We start from the raw sequence: 25,088 nt of genomic DNA on the forward strand, positions 1-25,088 counted from the left end.
GTCAGCAACCTCAATTATCCAGCAGACATACAATGATTTGGACTGGGATGACTTCTTCTCATAGTAATTTTAAAAAAATTAATTTTATTTAATTTATTTTAAATTTTTATTTTTATTTTTATATTATTTTAACGTGTTGATATCAAAAATAAATTTTTTTATATCGAAACACTTTAAAAAACAACTGTTATCACAATAACAAATGAGCTCTTAATATCCAACAGGTACGTACCTGATTTAATTATAATTTTTTTTTTATGTTTAAAAAGATTAGAAATCATGTATATAGTATTGATTTTCTTATTTATTATTTGCTCATCACTTACAATATACACTTTATAAGGAATACATCAGCTGCCCAACTTAAACTGAAAGAACCTAGTTCTTAAAGACACTAATCATATATAATTAATAATTAATAATTATTTATCAAGTAACAATAATTATAGATTAAAACTCAAATCTGAAATATATTTAGAAGCATAAATTGATTTTTATAGGATTTGCAATATATATAATAGTGCAATAATAATCATACATTAAAAAAGAATTTTTGTTATTTATAAAGCAAACTTAGTTAAAAATAAGATTAAAAAAACATGTTTGTTCTATAAAACTTATATTTGCTAAAAAAAAGAGAGTAAAAACACCCATATTTCTTCTTTGCCATCTATTAAAACATATAAAAACTGATCGAATAAAATCGAACAATATTAAAATATTCATCTCCATTAAGCGCAACATAAAATCCACATCCATAGCAATAAATGTTGGTTAACATGTCACCGTAATTATGGGTTTCGAAAACATGGCATGTGCAGGGGAGACAGATATATTGATTTGTAATAAGCGATATCTACCATATTTGCTTGCTCACTTTTTGGTATAGATTAATCACATGGATATGTGCCTAAATCCTAATGGATGGCCGAAGTACGGAGTGGGAAATGTTTCTGGTGGAACCCTAAGGCCAGCTTAGTCCAAGTTGTCTCCCATCGATCTGATTTTCCTTTCGAAATCCATGTGAACTCGAGAATTCTCTCGGCTCGATGAAACGTTGAATGTTCTTTGAATCCAAAACCACACGCAATTGCCGAACAAACTTCCAAAAGTTATTCCTTCCTTGATCCTTCACGTATTGAGCAGGGATTATAGTACTGAGAACTTTTGGTCAATCTGCAAAACCAATGGTTAGATGCCACATTCGACATGACTTGTGATTAGGCACGGTTGGGTGCTAGTCCTCCATTAGATATACCAAGGCAAGTCTCCTTTTTCGGGTGCATATATATGAAGAGTTGAATTGACATGAGCCCCACCAGGATTTGGCCGAAGATTGGATAAGGGGAAGGCTCGGCTGCTTAAATTTGAATGGATGGAGTTGCTGTCATTAGCCAAGTTCGCAAAAAAGATGTGGGTCTCTTTTACCATAAAAATATAAATGTGGGTCTCAACTTTACTCATTGGTCTAACCATTGACACGAAATTTCCAAGTCCTTATACAGCTTATGATGATAGTATCTGTCTACTCCTACCCGTGTATTTGTTGATTGTTGAATGTTGATTGAACAAGGCTCCTTCCTAGGAAGCTGTTCCCATTTGGTCACCTGCAGCTTCGATTTCAGTCTTTTTTTATATTGATTTTCTATTTTCTGAACCCAACAGGAGGAGGAATAATCAAGTTTTACTTTGGTTAAAATCTAGGTTAACCAAGGAGAAAGGTCGTTGTAAAATGTTGCTGGTTACCATGAGAGAATGAATAGCCATTATTTCTTGTTTCCTGTTCTCTACCAAGATCAGATCCCTTTTTATCATCTCTCAACATGTGCCTTTGAGCTTGTTTTATAGCTGGACCTAAGTTAGTAGATGTGGCTAATAGGAGCTCTCAATTAACTTTAGGGTTTGGATTAGGGTATCAATTCCTCCCAGTTTGGTACCGATCCTATATCTAGATTGGCAGTTGGATACTTGAATGTTCATCACCAACATCTATGACTTATTCTTTTAATCCTGCCATTTATGCTAAAACTATCAAAACAGGCAGTTGAAAGTTGAGAGCTCCTGTTCTTATCAATATATTTTAGGGTTGAACCACTTCTTATCACTGGTTTTTTTTTTTTAATAATTAAAGACCTCCATAGGAAGTTAGTTTGCATTTACTTCGTTTAGGTTTGGAGAAACCACAATCACAAGTTATATGAATGGAAATTTCATGCCTGGTCATATCAGCAAAATATTGCGAGGCAAGTCAATTCCTTAAGGATACAAATTTTCAAGAAAAATGAAGACTATTGAACGCCAAGGCAAGACTTATGATTTAGATTTTGTAATATGATAGTGATTTTATTTCAAAGTGTTTTTTTTTTGAAAAAACATCAAAATAATATATATAAAAAATTAATTTAAAACAAAGAAAAAAATAAATTTTTTTTTTCAAAAACGTTTTTAAAACACAAAACAAACATAGCTCCAACATCGATTTTTATGATTATGTAATGAACAAAAACTTCAACAAGTTCATTTGGAACATTGAAACTGGACTTGTGCTTTGCCCATTATGTAAACTAAACGCAGCACGCATTGGATATACCTTTATAGACTTTGGTATTGCGAAGTGGCCATTGAATCTTGATTGCGTAACCCCTAATATTCACTCTATACAAGTGCTAAATATCTTACACAGCCTCTAATAATACATCAGCTGCTAGCCTTGCAATTTACTCAAAATAAATAAATAAAAGAGGCCTGCAGTTGCTTGAAAGCTCAAAATCTTGGTGTCGTGACCATTTAGCATCAGCACCATCATGTTGTTGAATGTTGGTGGAACACTAGCACAAGTTGGGAAATCTAATGTCCATCATAAAGCTGCATGGATGGAGGAGATGGAAACTTAGGGTTTGATTCCACTCTCCTAGCTAGCCTTTGCTTGCAAAACTCTGCATGCGCTTTAATACAAGGAAATTTACAAGGAGCGGCAGTGAAAGCCTAGAAACATAGGGCCTTGGGCTCTAAGCTTAAAGAGAAATGGACCACCATCGTTAAGCCATAATTATGAAAAATCTCCACAAAATCACAGATGGCTCATCGTTATTATGGCAATCTTAGTTCCTCTTTCTATGGACTTCTTTCGTGCTGGAACTACCTCGTTTCATCTGGGACCATCCCGAGTCCGGAAGAGTCTCGCAGTCGTAGCAATTGGCTAGGAGCCATCTACAGAGCAACTTGCTACTGTTTAAGGGCCTAAATGCTTAAAAACCTTTAAAATCGAGAGGACTCCACGCGTTAACAAAACACCAAAAATATAGCTAAATTATTGTAGATATACTCATAAAATATTATTTATGTAAATAGTATTTTGAGTTTTTTTTATTAATATATTTTTCTTTTAATTTCATTGTTCACTCAATCTTTTTTTTTGTTTATTTAGTTTTTTTTTTCAATTTCATCATTTAATATAATTAAGTTGTTTTGTGAATTATGCTTTTTTATTTTTATTTTTATTTTTTTATCAGGTTATACACTGGTCTCATAAATTTAACTTTTTTTTCCCTTGATTTTAACCTTCAAAATTAATTTGTTAGACGTGGAGCTTAAATCTTGATTTTTGAAAATAGATTATGTAAGGTTTTATAATCTTGATCACAAAAAAATATTAGCGTAATCGATACGATCTCACCTATTAAAAAGATTGTTATTTGATAGTAAATACTTGAACAGAGGTTCAAGGAGTGGAGTAGACCGTTATTCAAACCACTATAAAAATTAGTGTCTCTCTCTTTCTTACTAGCTATTTCATTGTACTAGTGGATTGATTAATTGTGTATTGTTGTTGCTAAAAAATATTATGGTGATTTATTAAAGTTTTTAAAGTTTAATTTAGCCCTAATTCACCCATTTGTTAGGATATTCTAGTCTTTTAATTGATACCAGAGTTTAACTAAGGTTCCTTTCTTTGAAGAAATTTTTTTTACGCATTAGATAACTAGAATGCAAACTTTTCTTGAGTCAATTTATATTGATTGAGTTATGTGATATTATGGAGAAAGGTTCTATTAGACCCACTATGATTGACTTGAATGGAGAGGTTATTCCAACACCTATAAGTGAGTGAGAAGATAGATACAAAAAGGTATGGTTATAATGTTAAGGCCATGCTCTTAACCATGGTTATAATTCATGAATATAATTGTGCTATTAAATGCTAAAAGATTTACATTCAAAATATCATCTTCTAAATTAATGATTTAGATAAAATTACTAATTTTTAAAAAACTTATTGATTAATTCATGATTTTAGATGGCAATTATGTTAGCGAAATAATCTCTCTTTCTTTTTAAGATGAAATCGACTTCAATTATATTCTTCCATTCAATAATGATATTCTTGCTACTTTATTTTTCAATAAATGGTCGATTTCTTTTTAAGATTTCTTGAATGGAAAAAGAAAATTAAGTGCAACTCCATTAAGAAGAGCTAGCAAAATAGAAGGTTCATAAAAAAAACTGATAGAAAAGCAGTTTAAAGGCATGTTAGCTTCCACTTTGAAAAATAAAATGAATTTATGCTATTAAAGATGAAAGAATTTTTATTTTATTTAAAATTAAAAAAATAATCTTAAATATTATAAACTTAACTAAATTCAATTATTTTTGTTTTATTTTGAGTACAATAATTAACTAATATTAAATTATAAAGTTACTAACTTAATTTTTTTTAAAACTAATTACTCTCAATTATTTTATTTTAAGTATATTAGATATGAGCTTGTATGGATCTTAAAAAAGTATCATGATCATCCAACAAGAATAGTTTTTTTGATAAATCTATTTTTAACAAGCTTAAAAAACCCTCATAACCTTTCTTTATTAGACACGCTCAAGGGAATGAGCATGCCTCAAGTAGGGGTTTGACAGTGTGCTTACCCCAGCCACTCGGGGGCTTGGTAGGGTGCCATGCCTCGGGCACGCGAAGTCTGGCGCCAGCCACACCCATATGCTTTATGGGATTGGTAGTGCATTAAGCCCGAAACTTGAATTTGGTAGTCAGCCAAGTTTAAGGTAACGTGTGTCTGACAAACATGCCAGACCCAAGGCACTTAGTTGGATAGTCAGCCAAGTCCAAGGTAATGCGCGTATGGCAAACAGGCCAGATCCAAGGCACTTGGACTTGACAGTCAGCCAAGTCCAAGGTAATGCGGGTTTGGCAAACATGCCAGACTCAAGACACTTGGACTTGACATTCCTCAAAGTCTAAAACATATGGACTTGACAATAAGCCAAACCAAAGGCACTTAGACTTGGCAGTCAGCCAAGTTTAAGGTAACGCAGGTCTGACAAATATGCTAGACCCAAGGCACTTGGACTTGACATTCCGCCAAGTCCAAAATAGATGAACTTGACAATCAGCCAAGTCCAAGGTAACATGGATCTGATAAAGATATTTGGACTTGACATTCCACTAAGTCCAAAACAACGGGGGTCTTGTAAACATGCTAGATCCAAGGCACATGGACTTAGCAATTAGCAAAGTCCAAGACAACAACCATCCTTCCTTCGCATGTCTAAAAGAATGATTATCCTCTCTTGGGTCTAACCTTGGGGAAGAACTCAGCTTCAATGAGTTTAACTACGTTTGATATCTTAAACTATAATCGTCTTACATCTTTTTTGGTGTATAAAAGTCCTCCAAAAATCCACCATATTCCCATCAAACATTAATATAGATGTAAGAAATATTTATCCCTCATTAAATGTTATTAATGTATTTATGCTGCAGGCTCTTTTCTTTACAAAAGGACATGACTCATGAGCTATAAATATACCATAAGACCTTCAGAATAAAGGTTCACAATTTTCATTCTCTACTGCATATATATTTTCACAGCATTTATTTCTAAAATTTCTAGAATAAATGTTCACAACACTAACAATGCAACACAACAATTTATTACCAAATAATTTGAAATGTTTAACTCATAGGACAACACAACAGACATAAAATAACACAACATAGAAGACACAAACAGGGGCAAATAGGCTCTTAAAATGATATCAAATAAAATGCTACTCTTTCGTGCAATCCACTTGCTTGAAGGATACAGTCTATCTATCCAGGTCAAAGCCAATCCTAAAATTGCTTTGAGCAAAGTTACCAAATATACCACCAGCGAGCATGCTCTCTGACATCGCATACGATGTTCTTGGTCTGAAGAGAAGAAAGCTCCCCAAGCCACGAGCAAAGCAGGCCACGGGCATAAAGGCATCTGTTATAGTCATTGCAAAACAAAACACATCTTGCTTCGGTGAAATAAAGGTGGTAGTTGGCACTCGAGCTCCTCCTTCAAAATGGACTGTTAATATAGGGGGCATTAATAGTAGTAGTATTGCCTCTATAACAAAGTTGTGTCCTTAGCTGTGAATCTCGATACGGTGTCACCGGAATTGAGTTCTTCACTTCTTGTTCCAACCGATTGTAGAAATCTTTAGGTAATATTGTTGGCGGTGTGGCTGTGTCACTGAATACATTACCTTTAGAAATTGTGCCCGATGAGCTATAAGTCAAGAACTTCCCTCTAACACTTATTCCTTCCAAAGCGACATAATAATAGGCCCGGTTTTTTTTTCGAACCAAAGGAGTTGACACCACACCCTTACCGATAATCTCACTTCCATCACCGGAATACATCTTGCTTGAAATATTCAGAGTGCTATGGAATGGAACCAAGCAGTGAGTGAACTTTATGTTCCCTGAATAAGATCCAATTCGAGAGGTAAGTGACGAAGGCCTACCTCCTCGTCCAACCGAGCCCATTTCATGCTCATTAAATCCCGTGTTGTTGTGTCCACAACCAAAAACAATGTCTGGGACAGAAACACGTTGTCCTTTTGAGCTAGAACTAAGAGTAATGGTTTTCCTTGGCAAGGACACCTTTAGTCAGCGAACTGGATGCATAGCCATAAGTATAGTTGCACAGAGACTAGGTAGAGCAAGATACAGTATCTAACAGATGGCATTTATTTGAGTGACGATTAATGGTAGTATACGTAGATGAGGATTTTATAAGGTGAGCCATCCTAGTTCACTGAATTCGAGATCCATGGAAAGGAAGAGATATGCTTTTAAAATATAAGTTCATTGATTGTAAACTATATTTTGACTTGCAAATGTATGGGGTAATTTTATTCTATTAAAATATTCTTACAGATTTATATTCTAAAGTCTTTTGCATTTATGAAATTTATTTATGAGATCAATTCTTTCAATACGTGAGATTTTTTATTCCCATATTGTTTTTGTGGGAAGTCTTTCTTATAACTATGCTCTAAAACAAGAAGATATATCTTGAGAAATTATTGGGTGAGCCAACCAGCATGGAGTCATTAATGAATTTATTAACATGTATAATTAATAATACATCATGTTAATGAGTTTATAAATTTAATTGTCATGAGTTTATACGAGATCAACATAAGACTTATTAAAGAAGCAAAGATGAATGAGAGAGAGAGAGAGGGTGGTTATGAAGCAAAGAATTTAGCCATGATTGTGTTACAAAATTCAATGCGAAATTAATGGTTAAACACTATACATGCCAAAATAAATGCCTTGATCTACTGCCTAGGATAACTTTGGTTCTTTTTTGGAGGAGGGTGGTAAATTCCAACTCCCACATGAAAGCTTGTGATTTTTGACAATTTAGGTAAAGGTGATTTGATTATTTTATATGAAGGGTAATTTGAGTTTTTCCTCTCATATGAAAGTTAGCAATTTTTGACAAAATAAACAAGGGTAGTTTGGTGATTTCATGAAAAGTTATTTGGCTTTTTTTCTATAATTAATTACGGCTTAGACTATTTTATTTTGATATGGATATAAGTAATGTTATGCAATTTCATGAAAAGTTAGCAATTTTTGACAATTTAAACAAGGGTAATTTGGTGATTTCATGAAAAGTAGTTTGGATTTTTTTTTATAATTAATTATGACTTATACTATTTTGTTTTGATATAATAGAAGTACTTGTCATGTATAGTGTTATGCATGTTTTTTTAATTATATTGAACATGGCATAGATCTTTTATTAAATATTTCAATTTCAAAAAAAAAAAATTAATGATAAAGTTTCTTAAAACATGTGAATCGTTTTTAGACATTTTATTTAATATATTTTGTTAAAAATAAATTTTGAGTGATTTTATATCACTAATTAGGGAAAATATTTAATTATTTTTATCATTTTTGTTTTTTGTCACCTTTTTTTTTGCTTAAATTTTAAATTTTTTTTTCAGTTTTTTTGAAAATAAACTTGATTGGGTTTTTTTTTAAAATAAATTTAGTGATAATTGGATATTAGAATTATTGGGACTGATGCTAATATTAGTCAAAGTTGAAAGATATAAACATATCCTTTTCTCGGTTTTGATTTAATGGTTTATTGTTCGAACTTGACCAAAAACAGTCTCTGCCCAATCCCAAGTGTCATGGACCTAGCCATGCTGCCTTAGCTTTAACGTTGTCTCAACCTCTAGTAGTCTCAAACCAACTTAAACCCGATCCTAGACTACTCCTTGTTTGCCAAAATATGGTCTTAGATCAACTTTCAAATACCTTAAACCCATTTTGAACTTGACCTCAAGTCCCCTAAATCTTATATAGATCTTGGCTTGATTATCGAGTGTCTTAAGTCAATCACTGCGTTATTTCTAGGCATCATGGACTTAATTCTAATCTAATCTCAACCTAACTACTATAATAACTATTTCGTAGATTTTTTTTAATGATTATTATTGATCTTCAATGATTATGTATATAATCTCAATTTCACTTTTTAAATATCTTATTTATTGTATTTCCATAATCAACTAATTCAATTCATGAGATTCTTATAAAATAAATTCTTAAGAGAAATTTCAATAAAATTGTCATTACTTTCTAACTCTTGAATTGCATGTTTGTCTTATATATTACATTAGTTAGTATTTCAAAGAAAAAAAATTATATAAAAATGAATTTATAACTTATTTAAAAATTATTTTGATTGTTTGTTTTTGTTTTCTTTAGTTTTTGCCATTTTATGTTTAAAATTTTATACTATTTTGTTTAATATCTAAACTTAGCAGAACCTTCAAGTGCACTGATCTTAACTGTTATAACTCATTTTCACCCTAATGCTATTAGACCTTACTTCCAAGTTGATGAACTAATAATAAGTCACTTCTTAGGTATTTAGGGCTAGGGTATAAAACCACAATCAATAAAATACAAACAGATCCTGGTGCCATGTGATTAATAAACCTTAACCATTCGTTATCAATGGATCATTGTTGTATAAACAATAAGCATAACAATAAACTCTCCTAGGATTTGGGTTCAAAAAGCCCAAAATAAATTCATCCACTTATTCACTCACACGACTTCATAGACCACCACTAGTTATATGTTATGATCAGGATTAGATGGTGATAGACATGTCAATTCACCATGTAATTAGGAATTACAAAAATGACATGATCTTAGAAAGGATAGACTTGAACATCCTCTTAGAATTTAACTCATTGCAGTGGATCCACTATTATCCATATAAGAAGACCATTGGTAAATTAGGCATAATAGATCATTAGGAATGGAAGACAACTAGCAATATAACTTACCTTATGACATGAACCCCATTGATATAAAGATATAGAAACCCACACTCAAATTGACCTTATCTATAAAAGCTAAATTCATGTTGTGATTGAGCTTGGCACACTAATAGCCTATATCGAGACACCAAGACTATAAAATCTTAACCCTCACTTTACGCCTATAAAGAAACGTGAATGAGTAGTATAGAAGATGTTGTAAAGTTTGATTATCTCTTCGATACGTTAGAATAGTTCAATGAAGAATCAAAATAAGAGAATCCTTTCATAATACACACAAGATATGTGGCAATAATATATTATCCAACTTTTTTTAAAAAATAATATCTTACAAGAGTATTTGTACTTTGAAAAAACTAAACCCTGGTTGATCTAATGGGATAAAATCAATCGAAATTAAACTAAAGCTCAAAATATCTCAAATAAGACCTAAAACATGAAAAATAATAATTCTAAAAAATAATGATAAGTTGTTGCACACTATAAATAAAAAAAACAATTATTAAATAAGATTCTTAATTAAAAATAACCTTTAGTTGAATAGGATGTGGTGTCGCCCTTGCGATTCAAAACAAACAAGGAAATAATTCTTCCTTAACCACCTATATTTCTACACATAATAAAGAATCCATCCATAGTTTAGAATCCATAAAACATATGGAAACACATAACTCCATAATTGTTGAACACTCCCTCTATGGATAGCCCATGATGAAATTAATTAAGCCTAAGAAGTAGATGAGTCAGACCCCTCTTGTATATAGATTAAGCTGACTAAGATCTGATAATCACTTATTGAAGTTGTAGTCTCCTTGAAATTTACCTTGGCCCAAATACTCTAAATAAGCCAATTGAATGCATCTTTGAGCTTATTGCCTTCAATCTTGTAATTGTCCCAATTAGAACTTCTAAAGGACCATTTGGTGTAATTTGGCTTGCATCATCTCATCTCTCTTGGAAAGGGTTCGACCTTGATTCATCATCTACATTAAACAAAGAGATATTAGAAATATTAAAAATAGCACTAACACCATAGTCACTTGATAAATCTACTTTGTAGGCATTGTCATTAATTGTTTCAAGGATCTGGAATGGACCATCTCCTTTCGACATCAACTTATATCTCCTACGTTCAGAAAACCTCTCCTTTCGCATATGCATCCAAACCTAATCACCTGGTTTAAAGATAACCTTTTTTCGATCATTATTAGCTTTGAATGCATATTGCTTTTTTTTTTGTATTTGTTATCGTATACTCTCATGAAGATCATATGTGCTTTTCAAGTTTAAAACATGATATTTTTAGATTATCCAATCATGCATGCATTGAAATTTTCTACAACAAGTTATGGTTGTTTTAGTTTTTAAGTTTTTTAAGTGTATGTGTTTCTAAAAAGTAAAAAATGTATGCTAGTTAATATTTGTCTAGTTTTATGTCAAAGTTTTTTGTTTTGGTCTTTCAATTAAGTCATTTTGATTTTTTCTAAACTTGGAGGGTTGTTCCATAATGATGTTTCAGACCGTGTATTTGGATCTTTATGGCAAAATCCAAATTAAAAATCTTTAACTTGACATTTCGATACCCTATCAAGTTTTGTATCTCCATTCTGAGTGGTGAGCTTTTATCCATTATCTTTACATCTCTAAAGTAGTAAGTAATATGTATCTTTAGATTTGTGGGTTATTTATATATAAATTTCTTTGGTTTTGTACCTTAAAGCAAAGTTATTAAACCTGGCCCAGCTTGGCGGGTTGACCCGGGATCCGGTCGACTCGAGGGCTGGACCGGTCCGGGTTTGTCAAAAGACCGGTCGGTGCAACGACCCGGTCAACCCAGTGGGTCAACTCGTGACCCGGGCGAGATCCGGTGTTTTTTTTTTTCAAATGTGGGATTTGAAACTCATTAGTATATGTACTTTATGTTCTCAAGAAAAAAGTTATGTTTTTTCAATGTGGGATAAAAAAACCTTTTGGTTTAAATAATTCAACTTAAAAAGATAATATTGTATCTTTTTAATGTGATATTTGAAACGCATTAGTATATATACTCTATGTTCATAAGAAAAAAACTATGTTTTTTCAATGTGAGATTTGAAACTCATTAATATATATACTCTATGTTCCCAAGGAAAAGGTTATCTTTTTTCAATGTGGGATTTGAAACTCATTAGTATATATACTCTATGTTCTCAAGAAAAAAACTATGTTTTTTCAATGTGGAATAAAAAACTTTTTTGATTTAAATACTTTAACTTAAAAGCTTAACATAATATCTTTTTAATGTGTGATAAATTTATTTTTTAAATATTCTTTTAAACTTCATTATTTACAATATGTATAGTCTATATTTACATGGATTTTTTCTTAATTTTTTCATATAAAATATTAAAACTTTAATTTTTTTTAATTTTTTCAGGTTAACCCGAGTTAACCCATAAAATCCAGAACCGACTCCTTGTCCGGGTCAACCTCCGGGCCGAGTCTAATAACTATGACTTAAAGTAGTGATGCACACAAACATTCATTTGTAAGTGATGTTTTTTTTTTCAATATTCATTCCATCCTGAAATTATACCTAGAATTCCCCCAACACATATAAAAACAACACATTAATTATTGGATATTTTTTTTCATGAAAAAAAACCTTTTTATCTCCTCTTATACAAACATGTTATATTCTATGATCTCTTCAAACAATGATTATTCAACAGTAGACAACAACTACCCATTATAAATCACTAAGTTTTGATCCTCATCGAATAAGACCTTCAAACAAAATTATAAAAAATCATTGAGGTCAAAATTCAGCTAATACAGATGACAACAAAAGATTAACATAATTTATTACAAGTCAAATCCCTAAAAAAATTGAATAAAAAAAACTATTCTCTTCAAATAAGTGTTGCATGCCGTGCTTGGTTTACTCGGGTCGAAGGTGACGTCTGATGTAAATGGTTCTGGTCTAATGGATCATGTCCGTCTAAATCTTCAAAATCTTGTCAAGGCAACGAAAACAGTGATAGGGAATAGTTGACACAGAGCAGCTCTTTGATGAGCAAAACAATCTCTTTGAATTCCAAAATCGAAGAAAATAATTTAGAATTTCCATCACACACACACAAGAAGAAGAAGAAGAAGAAGAAGAAGAAGAATCAAACCATATCCGTATTTGCTTGAAAAAAGAATTATTGAAACACAAAGCTACAAGAGAACACTATCAAACATCAACACTCCCACCCTCTACTTCCCAGACGACATGCTGTTTTCTGCACTCACAGTAAAACACGGTGGCCACAACATAACCCCAGACCATTACTGCCCCGTACAAAACTGCCAACCCCACCGCCTCCCACCCTTTCAACAACATCACGGCCGTCCATCTTGTTTTCTTCGCCAAATCCTCACTGTCCATCTTCAACCCCTCCATTTTCCACCCAATCAAACCCGTAACCAAACCCATCAGACCCGATAACACCCACCCACAAACCCGCTTCCCCTCCATCAAATCTGACCCGATAAATATTGCATCCCACCCAAACCTCTCTTCCAAAACCGAAACCACCAAACTCATCCCCAAAACCACCATCAAATAAATCTCAACAGCCGACCCGACAACCCAAATAACAAAACCCGACCCGAAAACACCTCCTCCAGTTAAGGACCATAAAGTACGAGGCACGCTAGAATAACAGAACAGGATGACATAAACAAAAATCGAAGTAACTAACGTCCTTCGCCACGTGGACTTGACAGCGTTAAGAGCGGACTTTACGCCAATGGGGTTTCTGTGATACCCCGATTCGGCGGAGACGACGGAGGAGACGGCGGCGAGGAGGGAGAGAGTGAAAGAGGGCACGAAGTAGAGGAAATTGCAGTGGAGGAGGGCGATAGCGGTTTCGCGAGACTCTTTCCAGACGTGGCGGGCTTCGAAACGGGTGGGTGAGAGAGCCGCGATGAATTCGAGGTGGAGGATTTGAGATTGGACGGGATGAAAAGCGAGGGAGCGAGAGAAGAAGAGGAGAGAGAGGGGGAGGGCAAGGAGGGCAAAAATGAAAATGAAGATCTGTTTGTTTATAAAGAAAATCTGGAGGGGTTGAAAGATCAAACAAGAACATATGATTGCTGGAGTTGAAGAAATCTTTGGATTGATGACTGTTGTTGGATGTGGCATTTTTTTTGTATTTTTTTTTTTGAACTTTCGAGGCTGTTTGTTTATAAAGAAAGTCTGGTTTATTCTTCTGCGTTTTGACCATGATGTTCTTATGTTGCTAATTAGAGAGAGCGATGGGATGTTGAATTTACGTAAATGGGCTTGTGTTTTATACCATTTATTTCGGAGTTCAGGCATCAGTTCTGTTTTATAATGTGGAAATTTGTTGGCATTATCAAGGGCAGAAATGGAAACATCAAATTCTTGAAGGGGCCCTTTTGCTGAGAATGAAGAAATTGAAGGATTTTTTAAACCACAAGTCAAATCTTAGAGTGACCATGTTTGGTGGCTCATTGTCAATGATGATGATCACAAGTATTTATTAGAAAGATTCGACACGCTGCCTTCCTTAAACAGAGAAAACGACCGGACCTTTTTTTTTTTTTTTTTTTATGATAATTGCAATAGTAGTTGTTTTTTAAATATTTTTTTATTTAAAAATATATTAAAATATTTTATATATCAATACATCAAAATAATACAAAAATATTTAAAAAATAATTTTAAATAAAAAACTAAATTTAAAAAAATAAATTTCAAATAGCATATATCCATAACTACCTAACTTAATTTGGATAGTGATTTGGAACAAGGTTTTTAATTATTGAGTTATTGTTAGATTAATTTTATTAAATAATAATGTATTAATAAAATCATAATTAAATTAAATGATTTTGATCAAGTTAATATCTTATTTAATTTAATCAAAACATTAGTTTTAATAAGATTTTAAAAACCTTGTTTCTTGATCTGATGAACATACTAGAATCATTCGATAAATTAAAAAACATGCCCAATAGATTTCTTGCCTACACATTGCCAAACCCTTAGCTCCCAAAATAGATGAGATATATGCTTCTGAGTTGGGGTATGTGGGTATCCTCAAACAAGTTCAGGAGAACAAAGAATAAATTCTTCAATTTACATCTGCACATTTGAATGATTATCCAAAGAATTACTCTACTAATAAAAAAATAATTATTTCTATTATGTTATGCACTATGAAATTTCAAAGTGATTTATTACATAAAAAATTCATTTTATACATTGATTGTAAATCTGCTAAAGAAGTTTTACAAAAAGATGTTCAAAATATTGCTTCAAAATTGATTTTTGCTCGACGGTAAGTTATATTAAGTATTTTTTTTTTATTTTGATATAAAATATATAAAAGGATATACAAATTTTATTCCTGATTTCCTAACCAGAGAATTCCTCCAAAACAGGTTTTGATGCCTCCCAAATCCAAATCCAGAGACAAAGGCAAGGACCCACAAATAAAGACGGAGTCTTTAAAATCTCAAAATCCTACAAAACTACTTGCATCAGTAATTCCCTCTACAAAACCGATCAAATCATAATATGAAGCAGTAACCAAAGATGAAGAAGCAAAACACTCATTACAAGTACAAAATTGGATAGAATCCCTATCAAATTCACCAGAATTACTTCTGGTTTTACAAGCTATTAACTATAAATCCTCCTAAGAAGATAAATCTTTCCAAACAGGTAAATCCTCCAAACCAATTTTTAAAATCGAAGCAGACTCTTCCTCTAAAAACCACCTCGCTTTCTTTTAATTTCAAATCTTTCATTTGAACCATCTCAAAAGGTTTTAAGAGAAAAATTTGATTATATTCAAAAACCAAATTATCAAAATGTTTTAACTATAGAAAATGGATTTTTCCATCCTGATCCTTTTATTACAACCATAAAAATCTTCCAACCAAATTGGTATTTCAAACCCTGAGATTTATCCAAATCTAAATCTTATTACATGACAATACTTGAAATAACAGGATCTGTCAAATTCAAACTACAATAAAGTCATTCCCAATAAGCCTACTCCACATGCATTATCCAAAATATCTTTAATTCTTCTTATTGAAAACAGCCCCTTCACTAAACAATTTAATTTTTCGATCAGCTACCATGTCAAACCTTGTGATTCAATTACCCGTTTTTATTTATACTGGGATTATCAACAAGCATTGTTCAATGCCCTTTTCCTTCAAAATAATAAAGGTAGTCATTATTAGCTATTCTATTTTAATAATTCTATCAAGACTTCAAACTTACCAAATTGTTTTCTTAAAACCTTACCTTTTAATTGAAAATAGCTACATTTACTTCAAATAGAATTTTAAACCTTCAAAAAATAAGAAGAAATTTCCACTAATTCTTATGTTTTGTTCCAAATTTTTTGTCTCTTGGGTCTGTTCATGATATTTTAACTATAATACCTAGCATGGGTATCCCATCCTTATTAGAGATACAAAGTAAAATGGTGAAACTCCTTTACAACAGAAAGCAAAAGTTCAAAACCTACTGCATTCAAATGGCTTCAACAACACCAAAAGGCCCAAATTATAGAGCTAAATCTTCAATCCAAATTTATAGCCCAAAGATCTCATGCTTTTACTCTTCTTGTCTCAACAAAATCTGAAGAAGAGTATTTTAAAATCATGAAATAACTTCTATAAAGTATCAAAGACAATGAATCCTCTCCATCTTTATCATCCTTAGATTCTATTATCAGTCTAAACGATGACAATGAAGATAATTGTTACATAATTCTTCCTCTTATACAAAAATCATAGGCACTCATTTTCCCAAAAAAAGTATTTTTCTAAACCCATAAATATTTTGGCTCATTCTCAAAACTTGTAAGTCCAACCCCTCATGTCGGCACAAGTGGTTAAACCAATAAGATTCTAATTTGACAGAGCATTAGTTTTATTAACCAAGAAATAATCTCTCAACTCGCCCATTCGACAGAGTGTTATTTCTATTATTTAGGAAATAGTCTTTCGATAGGTCCATTCGACAGGGTATTATTTTACCTTTTTATCTCATAATTTTACACTAAAATTACAATAAAAGAAAATTGATTCTACGAATTATTAAAATAGATTGATAGATTATTTCAAGGTGTTGAACACTTTCTTGACGCTTATGTGCGTGATGTGGTTCCCTGCTGCTAATCTAACTTCATAGCCTCACCTTAATAAAAAGATGTTTCAAGGATGGAATGAAAGAAAACTCTAAGTTCTCTTCTCTTTCTTCCTAAAACCTAGCTTTTGATCTTTTTTCTCTCTCTTCAAAATAACTCTATAACCTTTAATTACCCCCTTGTGAACCCTAAAGATATCTGAACTTCCCTAATTACACTTAATTTCTCTTTTTTTTTTAGTGAATTTGGCAAGAATTTGAAAGAAAATTTAAGAATCCCTCCCCCCTCTTTAGCTTGAAAACCGCCGGCCAAGACAAGAAAGTTAGGCATTTATATAGCCTAGATATTCTGATTTTACACGCTGACCCCATTAAATTAATTTTTTTTCCTATTTTGCCCTCATCCCCTCATTCTTAATTAATTAATGTGTTACTACTTTTCTTTTCTTCAATTTCATCCTCATACATTTATTTTTATTTTTATTTTTCTCGGACCGGGTTTTTACCTTCTGAATTTGATGGATTGGGTCAGGTTAAATAATACAAATATTATAGATGAGTCATTTTTTTGGAACACTTCAATTCTTCCCTATGGTTCGACATGTGTCGATGAAGACTTGACAATATAGCTCTAACGATCTTTTTTTTTTATTCTCCTCTCTCTTTTCTATCTCCTCCTTCTAAGATTCACATTGGCCTATCAAAGTTGAAAAATATCTTGTCATTTTGTTTTTGTATCAAATTAAATCTTCATTTTTTTAACCATTATTTTTTTTAATCTTTTTTTTAATATTTTTAATTTCATCCATCGGCATTTAATTTTATATAATTTTTATATCAAATTAAGTATTCATTCTTTTGATTGTTATTTATTTTATTTTATCACTTTCTTAATTGATTTTTTTTCAATTTCATCATTTAACATTTGGTTTCATTTTATTTTTATGTCAAATTCATTCTCATTCTTTTGATTATTATTTGTTTTGTTTTGCATCATTTTTAAATTGATTTTTTTGTCAATTTCATCCATCAGCGTTTGGTTTATTGAGAATTTTAATTCGTGATTTTTTCAGGTTTGTCTTTTATTGGTTTGATCTTGGGCTTATGATCTGGGTCATAAGTTTCAAAGATTAGCCCAAGTTGACTTTGGTTTTTCAAGTTATTTTTTAAAACTATTTTTTTTAATTTAATTATTCAATATTAGGTTGATTGAGAATTGAGTTTCATAATTTTTTTTTACTTTTTTTTTATAAGGTTATTTTGATTTTAAATTTTAAATCATGGGCTTTATAAATTAAGCTGGATTGAATTAATTTTTTTTAATTTTTATTAGAGAGACCATCCGAATAAAATAAGTTCACAATATTTTTAACTAGTTGACTTTTGTAGTGGTCTCAGCAACCCGGCCGTGCAACGAGGAAATCCTGGCTCCGGTCCGAGCACAAGGAAGGGTGCTTGCCTTGTTCATTGAATGTTCAACGCTCATTGAAGAAACCAAGCAAGCAAAGAAAAGTAAAACGGCCAGCTGCAGTTGGTGTTCTCTCAATAACATCTAGAAAACCTCCAAACTTCCTAAAAGCTCTTTCATGGCCTTGACTTCAAAATCATCACCTCTGCTTCTAATGCCTTCCCCTACTGCATTTCCATTCATTTCATTCAATGGTCTCCTAAGAGGGCTATGAAACGCTGCTCAATTTCCCTCTAATCATTCTTTGTCCCCTTGATAACACCGATAACAAACTGGGAAGCCATTTCCATCATCCTTCAAGAATTATTGAAAGTAAATCCCAGTGAATACCAGTAATCTCAAATTCAATACTTCTGAGAAGAAGATTGCTCCCTGCATTACTGAGAGCTGGGTGATGATTCTTAATATTTTAGCTCCAATCCAAAGGCCTAGAACTTGACCTATGACGTGATTAATACACATAAAACATAACTCCAGCTCATGAGTCGATTTGGTTGGCTAGAGCTGACAATTCCTAGTCATGATTTCTTGTGGATGATCAAGCGGAAATCCATAAAGTGTGCGAAGAGTTCGTGAAATTAGAAACTTGCCGGAACAATGATTTATAGTCGCTCCCCTACTGATGGTAGGTTCTTGATCCATCATAGTTGGAACTCAATTGCGTAGAGGACAATGAGAGTTCAACCCTAGGCAAAGTAAAGTCCACAAATGCTGTGCAACAACTAAATACACAGCCTCTCGCGGGTGATGTGAAAAGGCAGCTTAAAATGAGCGTGGAAGGAGGTTCATAAAGATAAGCCTGAATCCGCCATTCCAGTGAGCCAATGCAGGAAGGACCAAGTCTTCGTGCATGATCTGTCGGGAGGCCTGATAACAGTCAATGGATACAGGTCAGAAACTCAGAATAGTCCCCACTCAAACCGACCCCGCCAGCATAAGGATTGAAATGATATGATAGTTTAACAAGTTCAACAGGTCAAGAATCGAAATTTTTTCATTATAATAAATCCAGGAACCATCTTTGAAAAAAAAAATCGAATTGTGGTTCAAGAGAACATGAAGTGAATTCCTGTAGCTATCTAGATCAAGAAACATGCTGCTGTCCAATACGATCAGTTGTTAAATCATGAAGTGGAAAAATAGTCAAGTGTCATTGCGTCCTATGAAGATAGCACATCATGAGAGCAGAACAAGCATTCCCAAATACTGTTCTTTACGTTTTAATTCAAACAATCAGCACACAAAGCAGTTTTTCTCTCCAAAATACACTTCAAAAAAGAGATTCTTAAAGAATCAAATACAATCGGTGGTAAGAAGTAGGCGCAAAGAGGGTAAATTATTGGTTAAGAAATCGAAGGGAACACAATCTCCAAGCTATGCAGTGACATCAAGACAAAAAGGTTCCTTCTTTAAATGAACTCAGCTACATGCTAGATTTTAAATACTATAATTGAAGATAAGAAAATGGGAAACAGCTTAACACCTTGAGAATCCAATGAAGCCTGAGAAAAATAGAAAAATAATGCAACTGGCTGCTGTTCTTTGCATTCTTTTCTACTGTCACCCTTCCAGAAGTAAGATTTTTGATCAAATATATTGTATACCCTTCTCCCAGCAAAACTTTTATCTACCGGGCATAGCATCAACATGATTCACCATCCATGAAAATTACAAGTGGCATTAGCACTAATTCTGAAGAATTCATTGACAGGCAACAGGATTCTAGAGGGTTGAATAACCAAGCGATCCAAAAAGTTCCAAGCTTAGACAACAATTCACCGCAAGCATATCGCAACGAAGATTTGACAACTATTACACCACATTGCCTATCAAGAGTGGGAGGAGAGCAACCATACAGGAAGTGGCTAAGTAGTAAGAGCCTGAAATCAAGAGATTTGTTTTCCCTGTAATCTCAGGTTTGAGCTCTACGATTGCTAATATGATGGTCACTAGAGGCTTACATGGTCATTAACTTTAGGGCCTATAGAATTAGTCGAAGTTCGTGCAAGCTATCCCGGATACCCACGCTAATTAATAAAAAAAAAAAAAGGAGGAGAGCAGACGCAACTATTAGTCAACAGGCACGTTGCAGAACACTCTGCTTAAATCACCCACCAGCCCACCCTGTTCTTTTTGAAAATCCAGCTGCATTTGAGTAAGAAACAAATTTGGACATAAAAGCTTTCTATCCAGTAGATTGAGTAAAAAAAACAAGTATTCATGAGTAAACATTTCATATACTGGGAAATAAAATTTAGCTTATCCTCATCAATTTGCAGAATTCGTACTGTATGCCTTTCAATCAGGCACTAAATTCATTTTGATTATGAATAAGTAAATCCATTTGGAAAAAAAATAATTTCTTCCTAATAATGTATAAGTCTGGTCAACAAATTCATCAAGCATCAACCTTTCATGTGGTCGCCAAAGACAATTCAAAGGAAAATAATCGAGCTCTGACCTCTTAGAATCAGAAATCGTGTCTAAATTCATTTCTGACCAATCAAACTAGTCGCATTTGAATTATAATCAAGAATCCAACAACGAAATCAGATATCATATTCAAAACAGAGCATATACCATGAAGAGAATTATCGACCAAGACAAGCATGCTGCAATTCATAATCAAATAAATGGATTTGATAGTTGGTACTGTTGGTTTATTTATTAACCAAAAATTCGATTAACGTACATACAAAAAAAAAAAAGACTCAAGATTTAACAAGAACTTATGGCAATTACAATGGGAAGCAAGGCTGTAAGGCGGAGCGAATCCGGAGTGTTGTCAATTAGAAAAAGAAAGAGAAAATTCTACCAATATTCAATTCATTTTTCCAAACAAAGTCCCACGATGGCCTATCTTTTACGCCTTGATCAAATTCAACTCTTGTCCTGCAAATAGGACACGCAGAAACCTTAACAAGCCAACTATCCACACATTTCATATGCAAGACATGACCACAGCCAACAAGGTTTCTACACCACTGCCCTTGCTTTATATCTTCAAGACAAACCACACATGAACTTTGATCAGCAGCCGTTTCAGGTGTCGTCTTAGTCGAGAATCTGAATCTCGGGAGCTTCTTTAAGTCTTTGAGAGGCAACCCCTTTGGGGGATTGGAGGATGGAGTCGAGTGGCGGTGGAGTGCGGCGGTGGGAATGAGGAGGAGGATGGCGGCAACACCAAGGAGTACGAAAAAAAGGATGGTTATTGCGATCATTACTATGGCTTTCAGGACAAGAAAAATAAACTTCCGGTTTGGTTTTGGTGGTGCACCACCGTGGTGATGAGGAGGAGGAGACATGGTTACAGATGGAAGTTAATGAACGAAAAGGAAATGGTCAGACTGAAAAGGTTTTTGGTGTGACTCCAAAAATGGGGTCCAATTTATAGAATATGAGAGAAGAAGAAAGAGGAATGCGTTTTTTATTATTCCACTTTCTTCTTTCTGTGGGTAGAAAAGGGCGGCTATAGTTAGAACTTAGAATGTCGATCTGATGTCGCAATGTGTTCGCATGCTGGTTTACGCGGAGGATCTGTCACCATTCTCACGCAAAACCTACGTGTAGTTTCTTCTGCGTTGGATGAGATGGACCTAGCTAGGTAGGTAGGAGGTAGGTTCCTTTACAACAGTCCTTGTCATAAGAAAAAACAAAATGACAAGAAAACGCTAAGTTATTCTATCCGTAGATCCATAGAATTGTAACAGGGCGTTCTTGTCTTGAATTATCTTTCTAAAATCTTCATGATTTTTAATCAGATATTTCCTTAAGACGGCCACGGTTTTGTTATATAAAATATGTACTCTTGATCGAATATACTAATGGATGGATAGATTGATATGCTGTCGCCGTCGCCGTCGCCGTCGTTTTATGCATAAAACAACAGAAATAGAATTCAAATTGTTTAGTTTAGTTGGATGAGAATAAGAATGATGATAATGAAGATAAACTTCGTAGCGAATTCCCTACGTTAATATACTTGAATGGTTATTAACCAATTATTTCGTTCATTGTATTTCTTTTTAAATATAATTGTTGGTTGCAACAAAGTTATTGTGTTTCAAAATTAATTTTAATTTTAAAATTAATCTTGATATAGTTTAAATTTAGAATTTAATGAGTTATAAATTTAAAAGATTATTTTTTTAATTTTAATATATTCTTTAAAGTGTTAAAAAAATAATCTAGAGTTAGCCAAGAATATAATTTTAACTTTAAAGTTGATTAAATAACTTGTGCAAACTTTTGAGGAATACATGTATATGTATAGTCGTGTACACACATATTTAGTGATGAGTTATACTTTCGAGAGACACGTATATAAAGGTGTTACCTATATAAATATATATTAACTTGTCGAGTAATTTAAGAGATTTCACCCATAGTTTTTAAATCTGGTCTGGTGGCCGGCCCGGTTCAAGATTTAGATTTCAAGTTTTGATTGAGTCACCGGGTTTTGATCAGGTCGGCCGGGTCAATTTCTATTTAAAAAAAATTCAAAACGGTGTCGTTTTAGAAAAAAAACAAAAGTCAACGGGTTGCAACCGGGTTACCAGGTCAACCTGTCGGGTCACACCGGGTCATGATTTTTTCTATTTTTTCATCAACCCCGCCCGGTTCCAGCCTCGGGTCCCAAGTCGACCCGCCGGGCCGGGCCGATTTCAAAACTATGATTTCACCCCATAAAAACACATGAATTATATTATTAAAAATCAAGGATCAATGTAAGATTATGCTATTCTTTTATATGAAGACAACTGATTAAATAAATTTACTCAATATAAAAATAAAATTGTAAACTCTTAACAGCACAAGGACCAAAGTGTAATGTTATTCAAACTGGTCACCTGTCCCTTCAAGATCTGCCACCGTATATATATAGACAGATATCTATGGGCGCTCCTCAATCGTTTGATGGGTTATGGCTCCAGTTTTGATGGGTCCCACGTGTCACAGAAAAGGATACGCTTAGGTGATTTGGGATTAACCAGTCAATTAATCATATGTTTTTTTATCAACCAATATTAAATTAAATTAAAAATTAAAAATAAAACTAAAAAAAGATGTTGAATCCATGTAGCTCTCCTCAGAGCACTGTACTCTCTGATTATTATTTTTTCCAGTCCCCCCCACGTTTTTTTTCCACAAAGATCCAAGCTTTAAACAACAATTCACCAGAAGCACATCGCAATGAAAATTTTAGAATGGGAGGAGAGCAGATGCAACTACCAGTCAGTATTCTTTTCGAAAATCCAGCTTCATGTGAGAAAGAATCAAATTTTGAGATATCTGCGTTCTATCCAGCATGATATCTCTTTTTCTTCCATCCTATCAACAATCTTTTTAGAAAACAGGGTGATATTGAATGGTTCAAGAATCAAATTTCAAAATCCCTTTTTATTTGAACAAATCATATTGAATACTGGGATAAACTAGATGTTGCAAAATATTTCTTAAAAGGAGTAGTAACCGAAGCTCAAGATTATATGACGCTAATTTTTGTATGGAAATTCAAGAAAGTGGCGGTTCCCTAACAGGATCATCGTGTTTTTTGTATATTTTTGGCAAGTCCTGACAGGGTCTTTGTTAAACCAGCATGAAAAAAATCTTTATCCAATGAAGTAGCACGCCAAGCACTAAAATCCCAAGATTTTACATGATATTCAGAGGCCATGGCATAGTATAATACAGTTTTTGCACTTCAGTTCAAAGGATCTGCACTGAACTAGTTTTTTTCGCCAAGGCCACTTACAAATGGGGAAGCCTCAAGAATCAAATTTCACTATAGGGAGAAGGAACCACAAAGGTTCGTTGCATAAAACCAAAGGAAACAAGATATCAAAGTTATGCAGTGACAACAAGAAAAGAAGGATTCCCCATTCCAACAATTAACTCCGCCATAAATTCTTGGAAATGAACTGTATGACTTAGAAGCCACAAGAATATGCATAACACAGCAAGGAGAATCATTCCCCAAGCACCAATCCATTAATGCCTAAAAAATAAAAGAAATGGAATGCAGCGTGTGATTTCACTACTCAACCACAGCATCGTATTGTACCCACTTCGCAACTGGCCACAGCGTTAGATCATGACCCAAAATCCAGGCAAACAATAAGTTTAGCAAAAGGCAAAAGCAGAGTAGGGGAATCTCGTAGAATATATCAAGAGTAGTCACAACAAAGACCAACATAAAAGCAAGCTCAAGCTCGACATATTGGCAATTATCTATTACAGTAATCAAAATCCAGCATCAAACAGCAGATTCAAAAACCAGCAACAAAAGGAAATCACCAAGATGAACAAATAAGAAGAAATGAGATCAAATCAAAACAGGTGTATTCAAAGTCAAATCTAATTTCTCTATGTAACAGTCAAAAATACTAGAGAGAGAGAGATGATTATCTCAGTCAAAAGATATGCAAGGCTGCTGCTTTCTCTCGTATAAGAAAAGCTAATCTGATGTTGTAAAATTAGTTGGTGACGAAAGAAGCAGACTGGTAAGAATTTCATGATGTTATGCAGCTTATATTGATGGTATCTTTTTTCTTTTGAACTCCAAGCTATTTGCTGTTCTGTATTTCTGTTTGCTTGGATCGAAACACTTAAGAACACAGAAATATCCTAGGAGTAGGTGGATAGCCGCTTAAAAGCAACAATTACTCTAATGAAATGGAATAAGTTTTTGTTGAAGTATGAAAGTATCATGTAGTGTTTTATTACCACTACATTGAGGTAATTATTGACTTCTTAAGAGGTTATGAAATGGGGTTAATAGATTTTAATGTTACTCTAATTTGATTGAGTAAA

The 25,088-nt window shown here is 33.2% G+C and overlaps 1 protein-coding gene across 1 annotated transcript; it reads right to left on the reverse strand.

Annotated features, from left to right (window-relative positions):
* Positions 1–20,913: 20,913 nt before the first annotated feature.
* Positions 20,914–21,720, reverse strand: LOC112324979 (RING-H2 finger protein ATL56). The gene has a single exon (XM_024589992.2). The coding sequence runs from the start codon at positions 21,578–21,580 to the stop codon at positions 21,065–21,067; it is 516 nt and encodes a 171-aa protein (XP_024445760.1). The 5' UTR covers positions 21,581–21,720; the 3' UTR covers positions 20,914–21,064.
* Between the last annotated feature and the right edge of the window lie 3,368 nt (positions 21,721–25,088).

Source organism: Populus trichocarpa, chromosome 18 (genome assembly GCF_000002775.5).
Source record: "Populus trichocarpa isolate Nisqually-1 chromosome 18, P.trichocarpa_v4.1, whole genome shotgun sequence".
Taxonomy (NCBI): Eukaryota; Viridiplantae; Streptophyta; class Magnoliopsida; order Malpighiales; family Salicaceae; genus Populus; species Populus trichocarpa.

Bases quoted from the DNA above. Each gene is read 5' to 3' on its own strand.
- LOC112324979 (XM_024589992.2), bottom strand. From the start codon at position 21,580: ATGTCTCCTCCTCCTCATCACCACGGTGGTGCACCACCAAAACCAAAC.